We start from the raw sequence: 16059 nt of genomic DNA on the forward strand, positions 1-16059 counted from the left end.
CAACATATTTTCACTTTGTTTCATAATGTGCTACATTTAGGTTCCTATATTTACAATGTGAGTGATCCTGATGGATGGTGTTATGTTGCAATTTGTAAGCTGAATGACCACAACGAATGTAAGATTTACAATGATTCATTTGCCTGTGGTGTAAGTTCAACTACACCAGCACCAACTACAAGCCAGCACATACCCTGTGACAAGCCACCTCTAAAGGTAATGAATGTAACAAAGACTTTGTTTTTTCAATTTAGCAGATAATTTAATTTGATTTCATAATGTGGTTATTAGCAAATATGAACTGTGCTTCTAATGTTTTATTCTTAGTTTATATCTAAAAAGGTAATGTTATATCTTTTTAGATTCTATTACATAGGTTCCTCACTGTTACATAACTCACCATGTAGTCATTTGTTTGTTTTTACATGAATTTTACATGAATGAAACAGTTCAAATCTTATTAACACTGTAATCAACACAACATTTTTTTTGTAACGTAATAACTTAGTAACTAATAATGCTCGGTTATAATGCTTAGTATTGACAGTACAGTTTTAGTGTTTAAAATCTGAATTTGGTAAATAAAATCTATTTACCAAACGAGCTATTTCTGCAAAAATTAATTGCTTCTCTTGAGATAGACAATGAATTAAGAGTATTCTGATATTTCTTTTCTTATCCTCTCAGAGCATTTACATATTTGCAATTATTGTGTATTTTGATTAGCATGGAGAGACTATACCAGATGGAAATTGTGCGAATCTTACATGTGACAATGGAGTAGTCATACATGAGCATGTGAAATGTGAGGATGCACCTTTGCCTGTGTGTGTTAACCAACATCCACCAAAGCTAGTGAAAGATGATTCCGGGTGTTGTTCCAAATACGAATGCCAGTGTAAGTAAAGTGCAGTGTTTGTCATTTCTACATACTGCAACTGATTTTCTATTATTCTATTATTCCCAACAGCATTAATAATTACATTATCTTTTTTGTTCATCATTCAGGTATATGCAGTGGCTTTGGAGACCCACATTACATTACTTTTGATGGAACATACTACCCATTTCAAGGGAACTGTTCCTATGTCCTTGTCAAAGAGATAAACCCAAAATACCACTTCAGTGTCATTATTGACAATGTCTTCTGTGACTCTGAAGATGATCTCTCCTGTCCTAAATCTCTGACTGTGCACTACGAATCCTTTGAAATTTTCATGACACAAGAGATTTCTAATGGAAGCATTATAAATCTGGTAACTAGTTTAATCATTTATATATTTCAAAGGAATTTGGATTTGCTAAAAATCAACTAAGCATTGGTCTAAATAAAGCGTAGATTTAGGATTAAAAGTCTACTCATAAATTGCACAATAAAAAAAACTATTTTGGAGATAAAAAGATGTTGATGAGCTTTGTAGTATTGTAACTTAATTTAAACTTAACTTAACTTATTGTAATCTTTTTATCTATGAAATGTTTAAGAAATTGCACATCAACAGCATGCCAAACTAACGATTACTTGTTGATTACAGCTATGCAACATTAACAGAAATGTACTTTTAACAGATTAAAGTCAACAACAATCTGGTCAAACTACCATATCAGAACAAGGACTTCCGAATTTCAGACAATGGTATTGAATCACTCGTCGTGATACCAGCAATCGATGCACAGGTCACCTTTACTGGCATGATGTTTTTCATCAACCTCCCTTGGCAGATGTTCCATGGAAACACTGAAGGACAGTGTGGTAAGTTCATGTTCTAACTGCTAAAATAATGCTTAAATGTAAATTGTGCAGATTAATTGTGCTTGATGTTTTGTTTCTCTACAGTGAGACCCAGAAAATACATGAAAACTGTTTCACCTAACATCCTGTACAAATGTTGTGATCATTCGTAAATAAACTTAATTAAGCACAAACATATACAGTATATTTTAAAATGTGTTAACAGAGGATAAGAATTGGCTTGATAGATAGATAGATAGATAGATAGATAGATAGATAGATAGATAGATAGATAGAAAGATAGATAGATAGATGGATAGATAGATAGATAGATAGATAGATAGATAGATAGATAGATAGATAGATAGATAGATAGATAGAATTCAAGTGTAATATTCATCAAGTTGCAGAGAAACACTAGTGAGATTAACAGAACAGGTTAAAATTCTGTAGTAGCTTTTGGATAGGGCCAGTGATCAGTAAGAATGAACTAAAGGGAATTAGAAATTTGTCATAATAATGGTAATTATACAGCAGACAGTGTTTTGTTCTAATAGAACTTCTTTTCATCTGTTTTAGGAACATGTGATAATAACCGTACAGATGATTGTCGCCTACCAAATGGCACCATTATATCCTCTTGTGAAAAAATGGCTCAGTATTGGAATGTCAGTAATAATAATAGCTGTCTAGTGCCAAAGCCTAAACCAACACCGGTGCCATGCACCAATGCTCCAATCTGCCAAAATATTAGCAAGTAAGAAGACTTAGCCTCTTTCTAACACTGTTGATCAAACTACTATTAGGACATGATGCCCTAGTTTTACATGCTTAATTCTACCCTGAATCTTTTTAAAAGGATCTTTAAGGAATGCCATGAGCTTGTCCCATACCAGTTTTTTGAGGAGGCCTGCATTTATGACGTGTGCCACATGAACAACGAGGTCATCGGTTGCTACAGTTTGCAGATGTATGCTGATCAGTGTGCTCTGGCAGGAATCTGTATCGACTGGAGGTCAGCCACGAACAGAGTGTGTGGTAAGTGGCATTAAGTAACGTCAGTCAATGAAAAACGGTGTAGTATCTGCTCAAAGTAGTTAAAAATGTTTATTTCCTCCATATTTAGAATTCAAATGTGAAAAGCCCAAAGTCTACAAACCTTGTGGACCTCAGATTCCAGAAACTTGTGATTTAAGGTAACACAGTAACAAAACGATATTTTTTAATGATTACAAAATTACATTGCAGTGACATTTTATTGTTTGCTTTTACAGTTTTAACCTCAAATTTATAAGCACACCCAGTACATTTAGTGCTCTGGAAAAAATATTCTGGGAAGGCTGCTACTGTCCGAATAACACAATACAGTTGGGTCCAGATGTAAATGAGTGTGTTGAGTATTGTGGTAAGCGACAACTTTTAAAAACTAAAGTTGAAACTACAGACAGGTGACAAATTAATGTTAAAAACAACTATGCTGATTGGAGTGGTTTCTTTTGTGATAGCCCCGACCTCACCCATATAACATAAATATGTATGCAATGGTCATCACAGTCACCAGCCCCAATTATTTTCTCCTTTTTAACCAGCATATTAGACAGCCCTATTATCAAAATACCACCAGAGGAACAATCATTTGGAAGAATGGTGTTCATCCATTTAGCACAGTTCTAGATCTATGCTAAGGTGCACTGGAGCAGTTCTGCAGACCATGGTTGTCATCTTACTTAAGACATTAAGTTAAGACATTATGTTGACCTTTAATTTGTCGTCTGTCTGTAGATCTACTATGTACCTGTTTAAATATTTAGTGCTGGCTCAAAATCTAATTGTATTTCTTTTATCTTCAAATAATCAGGCTGCAAAACACATGACAATCAGATTAAAAAGGTAAAAGAAAACAGACTTAAATATTACATTTTTACAGTAATACATTTGTTATTGAAATTGCTACAGTAATTAAGCACAACACATCAATAACATACAATCACCTTTAGCCCAAAGAGAAATGGATTTCTGGCTGTATGAACTGCACATGTGAAGAGAGTCTGACAGTGAGCTGCATGCATTTAACATGTCCTACAAAAGAGCCTGTTCACTGTGACGCACCCGGTCAGGTGAAGATCACAGAGACTGTGGATTGCTGCGAGCATGACATTTGTGGTAAGTTTACACATTATAAACAGTCACATTTTATCTTGTCTGTTCCCAAAATTCAGCTGAATGATCATATGGATGTAAAATTCAGACTAAAAGGCAGTGTGATATTTATGTTACAAAGTCTGTGTAATGCAGCAACAGTTTGTATCATCATATAACTAATCAGATAATTTACACATTATTTACAGTTTTTTTAATATTCTATTCTTCCACAGTATGTAATAGTAGTCGTTGTCCCACTGAGACTTGCCCTATCGGATTCACTCCACTCATTGTCGAAATGAAAGGCTGTTGTCCAGCTTACACCTGTGGTGAGTGTGAAGCAGCTTCAATATATATAATTTTTCCTGTATACATGTTTAATATAGTTAGAACAAATACATTAAAAATCTGTTCTTTCTCTTTAAACAGTGCCTGAACCTGTCTGTGTGTTCAATGACACATTGTATAAGGTAAGAATAGCATGACCAAGATATGGAATAAAATATATATTTACCATACTCCAAACTTTACAAATGACATTAATTTATGCTGGATTACATAAGAATTCACACCCTTTAAAACCTAAAACTGAAATGCACTTTTTGCATCATTTTGTAGAATTAATCACATTCTGTACAAAATAGTTAGGTGGTTTTTACATTATTACAGTTTACCAAAAAAATATTTACAAATAAAAATAAGTAGTCAGTCAGTGACTAGGTAAAGAGGGTATGAAAATAAGCACATGTAATTCTCAAAATGATGCTACCACCATTATGCTTCACGGTGGGGATGGAGCTCTCATAGGGCTGTGTTGGGTTTTTTACCACACTAAGTGCTTAGTATCCGGTATCAGGTACAAATAATACCACATGATATGTGATAATGTGTGGTGCACACCAGATTTTTTTTTATGGATTTTTTTTATGGCTCTATACAATAATGACAAGAATCACACAAAACAGATTTAGTTAAAGTAAACATTTAAAGTCAGCTGTACATCAAATCTCCGGTTAAAGGTCCTTAAGGTGTTACTCAGGTATAAGTGAGTGGATGTCAGTAAAACAAAGATTGTACAAGTCATGTTTTTACTTAAATTAGTTCTAAGAATGATTTAGGCATCTAATCATTAAAGCTAATGTGATATACAATGACAAAATACAAGAGGATAAGAAAGAAGCAGGACACTAGGTGCATGGGCAGTTGGCAGAACAGTGTCTTTTCCAGTCATAAAATGTTTCAGTAACGCGTCTTCTGTTTTTTTTTTTGTAGCCTGGTGAAACCTGGACTCCACCTAATGACAAGTGTGTGACTTACAGCTGCGTGAAAAATGGGACTCAGTACAGTACAGTAAAGAACCAGCACGTTTGTCCACCATTCTTTGAAGATGACTGTGTTCCTGTAAGTTACCACAACCATAAAAACAACATAATCACACTGCTAACATAAGTAGTGATATAATAATATATAAATAAAGCTAATATTGAATCTACTGTTAATGATGCACTTGATTGTAATAGAACAAAATATTTGGAGATCAGGTTCAATTCTACACTACAGTACATGATGCCTTCTTCAGAGTGATCTGCCATGGTGTCGTTGTCTATGTATTTTATATAATACCATAATATAATCCCTTTTCTTCTTATTTATGCAGGGAACAATTGTCATTGCTGACTGCTGTCCTAAATGTAAGTGTTCATTTACATTCATTTGTTTAAAAAAAAAAAATAAAAAAAATAAAAACACAGATAAGTGAGCAAATCCAATCCAAACTAAATCAACTAAATTTTATTTTAAGGCACACTGAAGAATAGGGCATGCAGCCTCTCCAGAAACTCCACTTACCTTGAGAGTAATGGCTGCCGGACTGCAAAACCAGTGGAAATGACAGCTTGTGAAGGATCTTGTGTCACATCTTCCATGTATTTATTTTTATTCTTCTATCATGACTATTTGGAGATGATTAGAAATTATTAGAGCAATATTTTGTTAACAGACTTTTATTCAACTTTTCTATAAGATGTCTGTGTCTGTGCTTTTAATGTTAGTAGTTTTAAATGGATAATGATTTTGCAGGAACCTCCGTTCAGCTTACTGTGTTACATCATGAACCATCATTTCAAACCATCCACTTTCTCTGTCCCCTCCTCAGCTACTCGATGGCAGCCAACATGTTTGAGCACTCGTGCTCTTGTTGTCAGGAAGTGTCCACCATCAAGAAGGAAGCGGAATTCCTCTGTCCAGACGGATCAAAAGTCACCCACATGTACATCTATGTGGAGAAGTGTGGCTGCTATGAGAGAGAGTGCACCCTGAAGGAGACTTCTCCTGTCCAGAGACGGCGTAGGCGTCGGTGATCACATGTAGAACAGTCATTTTCTCTAATCAATGTTAATCTATTTATGACTCTATTTACATGAATCAACTAAAGAATTGTGATACTGTAACTGTAAATCCTTTCTGATACTTAGAACCTAATAAATATCAGCAATCAACAAGCCACAACTTGTTTGTGTGAAAATGCATCTAGTGGTGGAAAAAAAGCAGAAGGCATAAGAAAAGATATTTAAAATCTTTTAAAAAACATTAAATCAGTTTCTCATGACACACAGTAACAGTACTATATATTTTTTATATCTTAAACAATATATTACCTTGCAAGAGTAGAGGATACCGAGGATAGAGTTAGGTGGAAACTGATGATTCGCTGTGGTGACCCCTAAAGAGAAAAACCGAAAGTAGGAGAAGAAGAAGAAACAATATATTACTTACTGCCAAAAAAATAGCAGAGTAGGTTTTTTTATATGAAAATAATATAATTTTTTATATTATCCAGAACTCAGGATCAAATCCCGAACCCTGGAGTTGGGCTGAAAATATACACTCAAAATATGTTTTATATTATTATGAGCAAATTACACACAAGAAAAATTTGTAATCCTGACTTTAGCCATATAAACTCAATTATATTTCTATATTATTATTTATATTACTCAACACATCACAAGAAAGATAATGAAAAAAGGCACATCATGGAATGTATGTCATTTTAAAGTAGACAATTTCAACAATCAGATTATTATTTTACTTACTCAGGTGATGCCACTGTAAAGTCTTCAAAGAGCTATTCCTTTTAAAGGTGAAACTTAAATATAGGGGTGCATTATCTTTAAATAAAAGCAAATTAATACAGACAAATTAATAAAACAGCTTGACATGAACATCTGAGTTTCTCTTCTCATGGATTTTATTTAGAATTACTAAAGCATCAAATTGTACTAAAGCATCAAACTTTCACTGTTTGACATTAGCCCATATTAAGGTAAATAAGATTTGACATGATCCTATAGAAACAAATAAATAAGAGGCCCACATACTGTAATGAGCATAATTTAATGTTTAGTAGACGTTTTCACTAATACCAAAACCAAACATTTACATTATCCAATGGATATACTGTATAAACCTGACCATTGTTTGCAGCAAATATAAAAAAAATAAATAAACAGATTTTAAATAAATCTTTTTTTTTCTAACTTTATTGCTAACTTTATTGGTTAATTTATTTGTAAGTAGTGTTAAAAGAAGCTACAGAAAAGATCAAGACCCTCAGTAAGCTGAAAGTAGATTGAAGAAGAGCAAAATTTTCCACCACTTTGAGGATGGGACTGATTACCAATGGATCCATGCAAAAACCACCTCAGGCCTCACCCATGCTCCTAAAACCAGGAACCAGGTTAAGGTTATGGCATGGAAGCCTTTAGTATTGCCACATATACATTAGAGCACAGTGGATTTCTTTTCTTTGCATATCCCAACTGAGGTGGTTGGGGTCAAAGTGCAGGATACAGCACCTCTGGAGCTGGAAGGGTAAACAGGGTCCAACAGTGGCAGCTTCACAGTGCTGGGGCTTGAACCCCAATCCTCCGATCAACAACCCAGAGCCTTAACCACTTCCCCAGACCACCAGTGCCCCAACAGTAATAATAACCCACAACCTGCAAGTGTTGTCACCAAGCATGCCATGAGATCCTGCTTTGACATATGCAAAAGAAAACCAAGAAATACAGGTGCATCTCAATAAATTAGAATGTCATGGAACAGTTCATTCATTTTAGTAATTCAACTCAAATAGTGAAATGCGTGTATTATATAAATTCAGTACACACAGACTGAAGTAGTTTAAGTCTTAAGGTACTTTTAATTGTGATGATTTTGGCTCACATTTAACAAAAACAAACTAAACAAACAAAGGTTTCCCGAGTCATCAAAATGGTCTCTCAATTTGGTACACAAGGCTACACAATAATGGGGAAGTCTGCTGACCTGGCAGATGCCCAGAAGACAATCATTGACACCCTTCACAAGGAGGGTAAGCCACAAACATTCATTGCAAGAAACTGTATCCAAACAACAAACTGTATCCAAACAGAAAGTTGAGTGGAAGGAAAAAGTGTGGAAGAAAAAGATGCACAACCAACCGGGAGAACCGCAGCCTTAAGAGGCTTTTCAAGAAAAATCGATTCATGAATTTGCAACTTCAATGAATTTGCATGAATTTGAATGAACTGATGCTGGGGTCAAGGCATCAAGAGCCACCACACACAGACGTGTCAAGGAATTTCAAGTCAAGAGAAGCTTTTATTGTCATTACAACCATATATAGCTATTGCAGTACACAGTGAAATGAGACAACGTTTCTCCAGTACCATGGTGCTACATAAGACAAAGACAGAACTAAGGACTTAAGTAAGTATTCCTAGCCACATAAAGTGCATTTGTGCAACCTGCAACTCTCTTTTGTCTTTTGTCTCTTGCAGGAGAGACAATAAAGAGACAAAAAAGACAATACACAAAAGACAATACACAAAAACAGCGCCAACCAGTGTAAATACTGTATGTCCAATCAATACTGCATGTGCAGAAATACAGGAATGAACCCTAGTATTATAGCAGCAGTTACATGAGGTAATGTAATGTATTGTGCAAAACAGCAATCAACTGAAATGTGAAAGACAGCATGTGCAAAGAGCAAAAACAGTGTGCAAAACAGCATGTAAAAAGTTTTATATGGTGGTGCTGTAGACATGGATGTATATTGGTACAGTTTATTTTTAATGTGTGTGTATGTGTGTATTGTGCTCGGTACAGTTCAGTTCAGTTATTGAGGAGTCAAATGGCTTGTGGACAGAAATTGTTACACCAGAATGCCAGAATGCTTCGGGAACATGTGTGAGGGGTGCTGTTCCAATGCTGTTGGCTTTGCGGATGCAGCGTGTTGTATAAATGTCCATGATAGTGGGAATAGAGACTCCAATGATCTTCTCAGCTGTCCTCACTATTCGCTGCAGGGTCTTACGAGCCGAGATGGTGCAGTTCCCAAACCAGACAGTGATGCAGCTGCTCAGAATGTTCTCAATGGTCCCTCTGTAGAACGTAGTCAGGATGGGGGAGGAAGATGGCTACTCTCAAACTTCGTAAGAAGTAGAGATGCTGCTGGGCTTTCTTGGTGATGGAGCTGGTGTTGAGTGACAAGGTGAAGTTCTCCGCTAGATGAACACCAAGAAATTTGGTGGTCTTGTTGATCTCTACAGATGATCCATCAATGTTCAGCGAAGAGTGGTCACTCTGTGCTCTCCTGAAGTCAACAACCATCTCTTTCATTTATCAACATTAAGAGACAGGTTGTTGGCTCTACACCAGGCAGTTAGCTGTTGCACCTCCTCTCTGTATGCCGACTCCTCATTCTTGCTGATGAGACCCACCACGCTTGTGTCATCAGTGAACTTAATGAAATGGTTCGATCTGTGCATTGCTGCACAATCGAGAGTCAGCAAGATAAAAAGTGGTGAGATGAGAACGCAGCCCTGAGGGGCTCCAGTACTCGAGTGTGGTGGTGCTGGAGATGGTGTTCCCGATCCGGCCTGACTGAGGTCTCCCAGTCAGGAAGTCCAGGACCAGTTGCAGGGGGAGGTATTTAGTCCCAGCAGGCTAAGCTTCTCAATCAGGTGCTGAGGAATGATTGTGTTGAATGCTGAGCTAAAGTCTATGAACAGCATTCGTAAAGTGTCTTTATTGTCTAGGAGGGCTAAATGAAAGGCCATGGCAATGGCATTGTCCGTGGAGCGGTTTGGAGGAAGGGTGGAGAAGCTCATAGCCCAAGTTGCTTGAAGACCAGTGTTAAGTTTCCACAGTCTGTGATGATTTGGGGTGCAATGTCATCTGCTGGTGTTGGTCCACTGTGTTTTTTGAAAACCAAAGTCACTGCACCTATTTACCAAGAAATTTTAGAGCACATCATTCTTTATTCCTTCTAAAGATGCTGATTACATTTTTCCAGCATGATTTGGAACCTGCCCACACTGCCAAAAGCACTAAAAATTGGTTAAATTACCATGGTATTGGTGTGATTGACTGGCCAGCAAACTCACCAGACCTGAATTGTCAAGAGGAAAATAAGAAACAAGAGAACAAAAAATGCAGATGAGCTGAATGCCACTGTCAAAGAAACCTGGGCTTCCATACCACCTCAGCAGTGCCACAGACTGATCACCTCCATGCCATGCCATATTGAGGCAGTAATTAAAGCAAAAGGAGCCCCTACAAAGTATTGAGTGCGTATACAGTAAATAAACATACTTTCCAGAAGGACAACAATTCAGCAAAAATGTTACAATGTTAAAATATAAAATGTCTTATGAAGTATTCTAATTTGTTGAGATAGTGAATTGGTGAGTTTTTGTTAAATGTGAGCCAAAATCATCACAATTAAAATAACCAAAGATATACATCCAAAGACTGGATTTATATAATACAAGAGTTTCAATATTTGAGTTGAATTACTGAAATAAATGAACTTTTCCATGACATTCTAATGTATTGTGATGCACCTGTATTTGTCTCCAGCTTTTCTCTGTCCAGACTGAGGGATTTCTCTGCATTAAATAAGTGAAGAATAACAATTTTTTTCAGGACTAGGCAGCTGCATATCTTTACATAAAACAAAAACAGTGATTAATAAACTATTAAACATTAGTAGTGTGTACCAATATACATCCATACATCCATTATTGCTTGTATTTACATACAATGGCAGGTAAATCACATTTTAATAAAACTTGTTTTAGGAATAACCTTTTTTTCATACAGAACTAATTAATGAATATTTAATATTTACAATTTGGATAGACTTTTTTCTATGCCAATGACAGAGTTAAATGCAGTGAATTGTGTCCAAGAGAAAAACCCCTGAGGTATTAAATAGATGTAGGTCACTTTTTTTAAAGTGCAACTTTGGAATCTTTTGTCAAATTCAAATAACTTAATAGATACTTATTGTGATGCTTATAACGGAATTAAACAGACTGGTTTTACTGGTTTTTATTTATCTTGATCAATTGTAATAATAAGAAGTCATTTAGTGCTTTGTTGTTCTTGTACTGTTTGCACTCTATGTCAAGTTGCACTTGATGTACTTTATGTATGTACGTAGGACCACAATATTTCAGTCCTTATTTCTTTGTTGTGTTCTTTAGCACCATGGCAATGGAGAAACATTGTTTCAGTTCACCATGTACCACATCAGCAACAGTATGTATATATGGTTGAAATGAAAATAAAAGTTTCTGGACTTGACTTGATATCATAGGAGAATCCAAACAAAACAGTTGAGAAAAGAAAACTACAAAGAAAACCCCTGAAATAAAAACAGTCGACTTCCACAAGTCTGATTCTTCCTTAAGAGCAATTTCCAACTGAAGGTGCCATGAGCATCTGTAAAATCAGACAGACAAAGAGGAACAAACTATATTAAAATGATCATACAGTATGACCAGCTTGAAATCACCTGTGTTCACAGGAAAAAAACAGCTTGGCAGGACTAGCACAAACGCTTCCCTCCTACAATCATTTCAATGCTGTTTGGACACAACAGTTTTATTACAGTGCTGTCCTGTAAAAGGAGTTATAATAGACCTCACCCTGTGAAACAAATCCCGTTCAGATAGACCTTATGCTGAGATGCTGCACTTCCATGATCAACCTGGCTTCATCTCATAATATTTTAAACTGATTTTCCCCAAAACACACTTTATACATTTTGAATGTAATGGTAATGTAAGGTACTTGTACAGTACCATGGATAGTTTTTTTGGAGCTTGATGTAGGCTATATCAGGACTTATCGTGTTGATCACAGCAGTCCATACATGTACAGCATTTAGCAGACACCCTTATTCAGAGGTACTTACAGTTAATCTCATTTTATACAATTGATGGTCAAGGGTCTTGCTCAGGGTCCCAACAGTAGCAGCTTGGTGGACCTGGGATTCAAACTGTCAACATTCCAACCAGCAGTCCAACCTCTTAACCACTAAGGTACCACATCACCACATCCATCCATACCACAAGCTAATGAACCTAACAGACAAACTGACAAATTTTTGAAAGATATGTTTCCAAGTGTAAAGATAACACTTCATATTACAATAAAAACAGCAGGGAAACATGGTGGTGTGGGGATGCTTTGCTGCTTCAGGGGCTGAAAGTCTTTTATTTGTCTCATATTTGATTGAACTGATCTGCTTTCTACCAGAAAATCATAAACATGAATGACCAGAAAGAGCTCATTATGTGTAGGTTATCTGAAGCCCAAACATGCAGCATGACAATAATCAGGAGTGGAAGAGTCCACAGCTCAAAAGAAATTAATTAAGGATCTGGAGTGTCCTAGATAAAGTCTTGACTTTCACTAGATGCAGCAGCAGTTAGAAAAGACCTTTGTTGTGGCTTAAGTAAAACAAGTTAGATGGAAGTTACCTTTTCACTTAAATTACTAAGATACTGTTTGACCCTTTTCCCCTCAATAAATAAAAAGTATATAAATAAATAAATTTAAAACTGTGTTTTGTGTTTCCTCATTTTCTCCTAGCCTTTTATTACATTTTGTCTGAGGATCTGGAACCAGGTAGCATGACAAATGTACAAAATAATAATAATAATAATAATAATAAAAAATGATATATATAGGGGGGCACGGTGGCTTAGTGGTTAGCACGTTCGCCTCACACCTCCAGGGTCGGGGTTCGATTCCCGCCTCCACCTTGTGTGTGTGGAGTTTGCATGTTCTCCCCGTGCCTCGGGGGTTTCCTCCGGGTACTCCGGTTTCCTCCCCCAGTCCAAAAGACATGCATGGTAGGTTGATTGGCATCTCTGGAAAAATTGTCCCTAGTGTGTGATTGCGTGAGTGAATGAGTGTGTGTGTGTGCCCTGCGATGGGTTGGCACTCCGTCCAGGGTGAATCCTGCCTTGATGCCCAATGACGCCTGAGATAGGCACAGGCTCCCCGTGACCCGAGGTAGTTCGGATAAGCGGTAGAAGATGAATGAATGAATGAATGAATGATATATATATATATATATATATATATATATATATATATATATATATATATATATATATATATATATATAGGGAAATTCCCTTTCACATGGATAGTTATTTGTTTGGTTTTTAAATAACCTAAATAATAACCAATAAATAATCCATGATTAACAGTTGTGGACAGAATTATTTTAGATTTACATACAGTAGATGGCAGTCCACTTGTGGTTTTTAAACTATTGTTCAGATCGGCCTTTTAATTAATGAGATATGACAAAAAAGGCCACAGTCACAACACAATTCAGGCAGGAGACAAATTGCCAGCGTGCTGGTGTCCTCCCTCTGTCCTATCCCTCTGTACATATTTATTCATCTTACAATAGGCCAAAAGTAACCTTTCCATGAAAGTGTTTTTTTTTTTGCTCCAGCTCTCTTTTCGTCAGAGTAATGTATTAGCACATGTCAGCTCCACACATCAATCATCCATGTGTGTATTTGAATTACATTGTCAAAGCCTTTGCCTTCATTCCCTAGATCCTGTATTGATCTCATTGCCCTAGGATGTTAGGCTTCTTGTGTTTACTTAGTCACTGTGAAATAATAGTTTTGTTCAAGATTATGCCCACTTACAGTAACATGTGAGAGTGCAGAGAGACCAAACAGGGAAGTTGGAGCTAAATATGCACCTGGAGAAATAGGCTGTGCTTAAAAAAAATACCTCTAGCAAATTAAAGCTGTTTGAAGGTTTACATGACCCAGCAACAATCTCTATCTCTGATGTCCCTGCTCCTCTCCTGATCAGCTGCTTAAAACAATTCCACAGACTATGAATAGGTTTTTTATCCCCACAATCCACATCTTTTCAAACACCATTAAGCGACCTGCATCACACCTCAGCTGCTCCACTCAGGCCATACTGTCATGTGAAGGAATTCTTCCTGTCTTTCCAGATTGCATATGGCCTGTCAGATTATTATAACCCAAAGGTTTGTTAATCAAGGGTGATGTTCACCATGTGACAGTACTTTCGGGTTTTAATCGACATCAGAGATTTGACATCGGTTACAGATGGGCTACAGGTTGAAATGTTGAGTTTAAAAGTCACTGTGCATTTATTATTTACATTTACAGCATTTAGCAGACACTCATATCCAGAGTGACTTACATTTTTTTCAGTTTTTTCAGGCCTTGCCCTGCAGTGGCAACTTGGTGGACCTTGGCTACTCTCAAACTTCGTAAGAAGTAGAGATGCTGCTGGGCTTTCTTGGTGATGGAGCTGGTGTTGAGTGACCAGGTGAAGTTCTCCGCTAGATGAACACCAAGAAATTTGGTGGTCTTGTTGATCTCTACAGATGATCCATCAATGTTCAGCGAAGAGTGGTCACTCTGTGCTCTCCTGAAGTCAACAACCATCTCTTTAGTTTAATCAACATTCAGAGACAGGTTGTTGGCTCTACACCAGGCAGTTAGCTGTTGCACCTCCTCTCTGTATGCCGACTCCTCATTCTTGCTGATGAGACACACCACGCTTGTGTCATCAGTGAACTTAATGAAATGGTTCGATCTGTGCATTGCTGCACAATCGAGAGTCAGCAAGATGAAAAGTGGTGAGATGAGAACGCAGCCCTGAGGGGCTCCAGTACTCAAGTGTAGTGGTGCTGGAGATGGTGTTCCCGATCCGGCCTGACTGAGGTCTCCCAGTCAGGAAGTCCAGGATCCAGTGGCACGGGGAGGTATTTAGTCCCAGCAGGCTAAGCTTCTCAATCAGGTGCTGAGGAATGATTGTGTTGAATGCTGAGCTAAAGTCTATGAGCAGCATTCGTAAAGTGTCTTTATTGTCTAGGAGGGCTAAATGAAAGGCCATGGCAATGGCATTGTCCGTGGAGCGGTTTGGAGGAAGGGTGGAGAAGCTCATAGCCCAAGTTGCTTGAAGACCAGTGTTAAGTTTCCACAGTCTGTGATGATTTGGGGTGCAATGTCATCTGCTGGTGTTGGTCCACTGTGTTTTTTGAAAACCAAAGTCACTGCACCTATTTACCAAGAAATTTTAGAGCACATCATTCTTCCTTCCTTCAACTTGGTGTGGCAACTTGGTGGACCTGGGATTCGAACCAATGACCTTCCGATCAGTAGTCGAACACATGATTATTTTACTTTTGTATCAGCACAACTAGCAAGGGAAAGAAAGTTAAACTGAAGTGAAGATTATTGATTATTCTATATTGAGAAACATTTAATTTATTTACTTTTGGTTATTCATTAAATCTAGCAGTATTTGAAAAGTAATGGGCAAGAAAACGCATCCTTTCACTTATCACTACAACAGGGATTGTGTCATGTATTTAATTATATTTTCTATTGCAAATTCATTGTTTTAATCTCTACTTTCTTTCATCCCATACCGGCAGTGTGCATTCTGTCAGAATCATTCCTGCTCCCTTGTTCCCTTGCTCAGATCTAATAGTCGTCACATCGCGATCATGAGGTGTGAAGCCTATTAAAATGCCCTTCAAGTCAAGTCAAGAAGCTTTTATTGTCATTTCAACCATATATAGCTGTTGCAGTACACAGTGAATTGAGTACTTAGTAAGTAAGTCCTAGCTACATAAAGTGCATCTATGCAACCTGGTGCAAACAGTGCAGGACAAGACAAACAAGACAGACAAGAGGGTGCAGGACAAAAGACAGTGCAGACGAAAAATTACAAGACAATACAAAAAATACAAAAAAGACAATACACAAAAGACAATAAACAGAAACAGCACCGACCAGTGTAAATACTGTATGTTCAACAATATTGCG

The 16059-nt window shown here is 37.0% G+C and overlaps 1 protein-coding gene across 2 annotated transcripts in view; it reads left to right on the forward strand.

Annotated features, from left to right (window-relative positions):
• The window catches only part of LOC132850530 (mucin-5AC-like), a 32402-nt gene extending 26020 nt beyond the window's left edge, over positions 1-6382 (forward strand). For both annotated transcript variants that reach the window (XM_060877174.1, XM_060877179.1), the window contains exons 32-47: positions 41-216; positions 727-898; positions 1009-1256; positions 1570-1753; positions 2312-2489; positions 2592-2770; positions 2859-2928; positions 3007-3137; positions 3591-3622; positions 3730-3895; positions 4108-4203; positions 4304-4344; positions 5147-5275; positions 5532-5565; positions 5676-5799; positions 6030-6382. In XM_060877174.1, coding sequence (XP_060733157.1) covers positions 41-216; positions 727-898; positions 1009-1256; positions 1570-1753; positions 2312-2489; positions 2592-2770; positions 2859-2928; positions 3007-3137; positions 3591-3622; positions 3730-3895; positions 4108-4203; positions 4304-4344; positions 5147-5275; positions 5532-5565; positions 5676-5799; positions 6030-6234 — 2165 coding nt within the window. In that variant the 3' untranslated portion in view covers positions 6235-6382. The remainder of the gene's footprint in view (positions 1-40; positions 217-726; positions 899-1008; positions 1257-1569; positions 1754-2311; positions 2490-2591; positions 2771-2858; positions 2929-3006; positions 3138-3590; positions 3623-3729; positions 3896-4107; positions 4204-4303; positions 4345-5146; positions 5276-5531; positions 5566-5675; positions 5800-6029) is intronic.
• Positions 6383-16059: the final 9677 nt, after the last annotated feature.

Source organism: Tachysurus vachellii, chromosome 1 (assembly GCF_030014155.1).
Source record: "Tachysurus vachellii isolate PV-2020 chromosome 1, HZAU_Pvac_v1, whole genome shotgun sequence".
Classification (NCBI taxonomy): domain Eukaryota; kingdom Metazoa; phylum Chordata; class Actinopteri; order Siluriformes; family Bagridae; genus Tachysurus; species Tachysurus vachellii.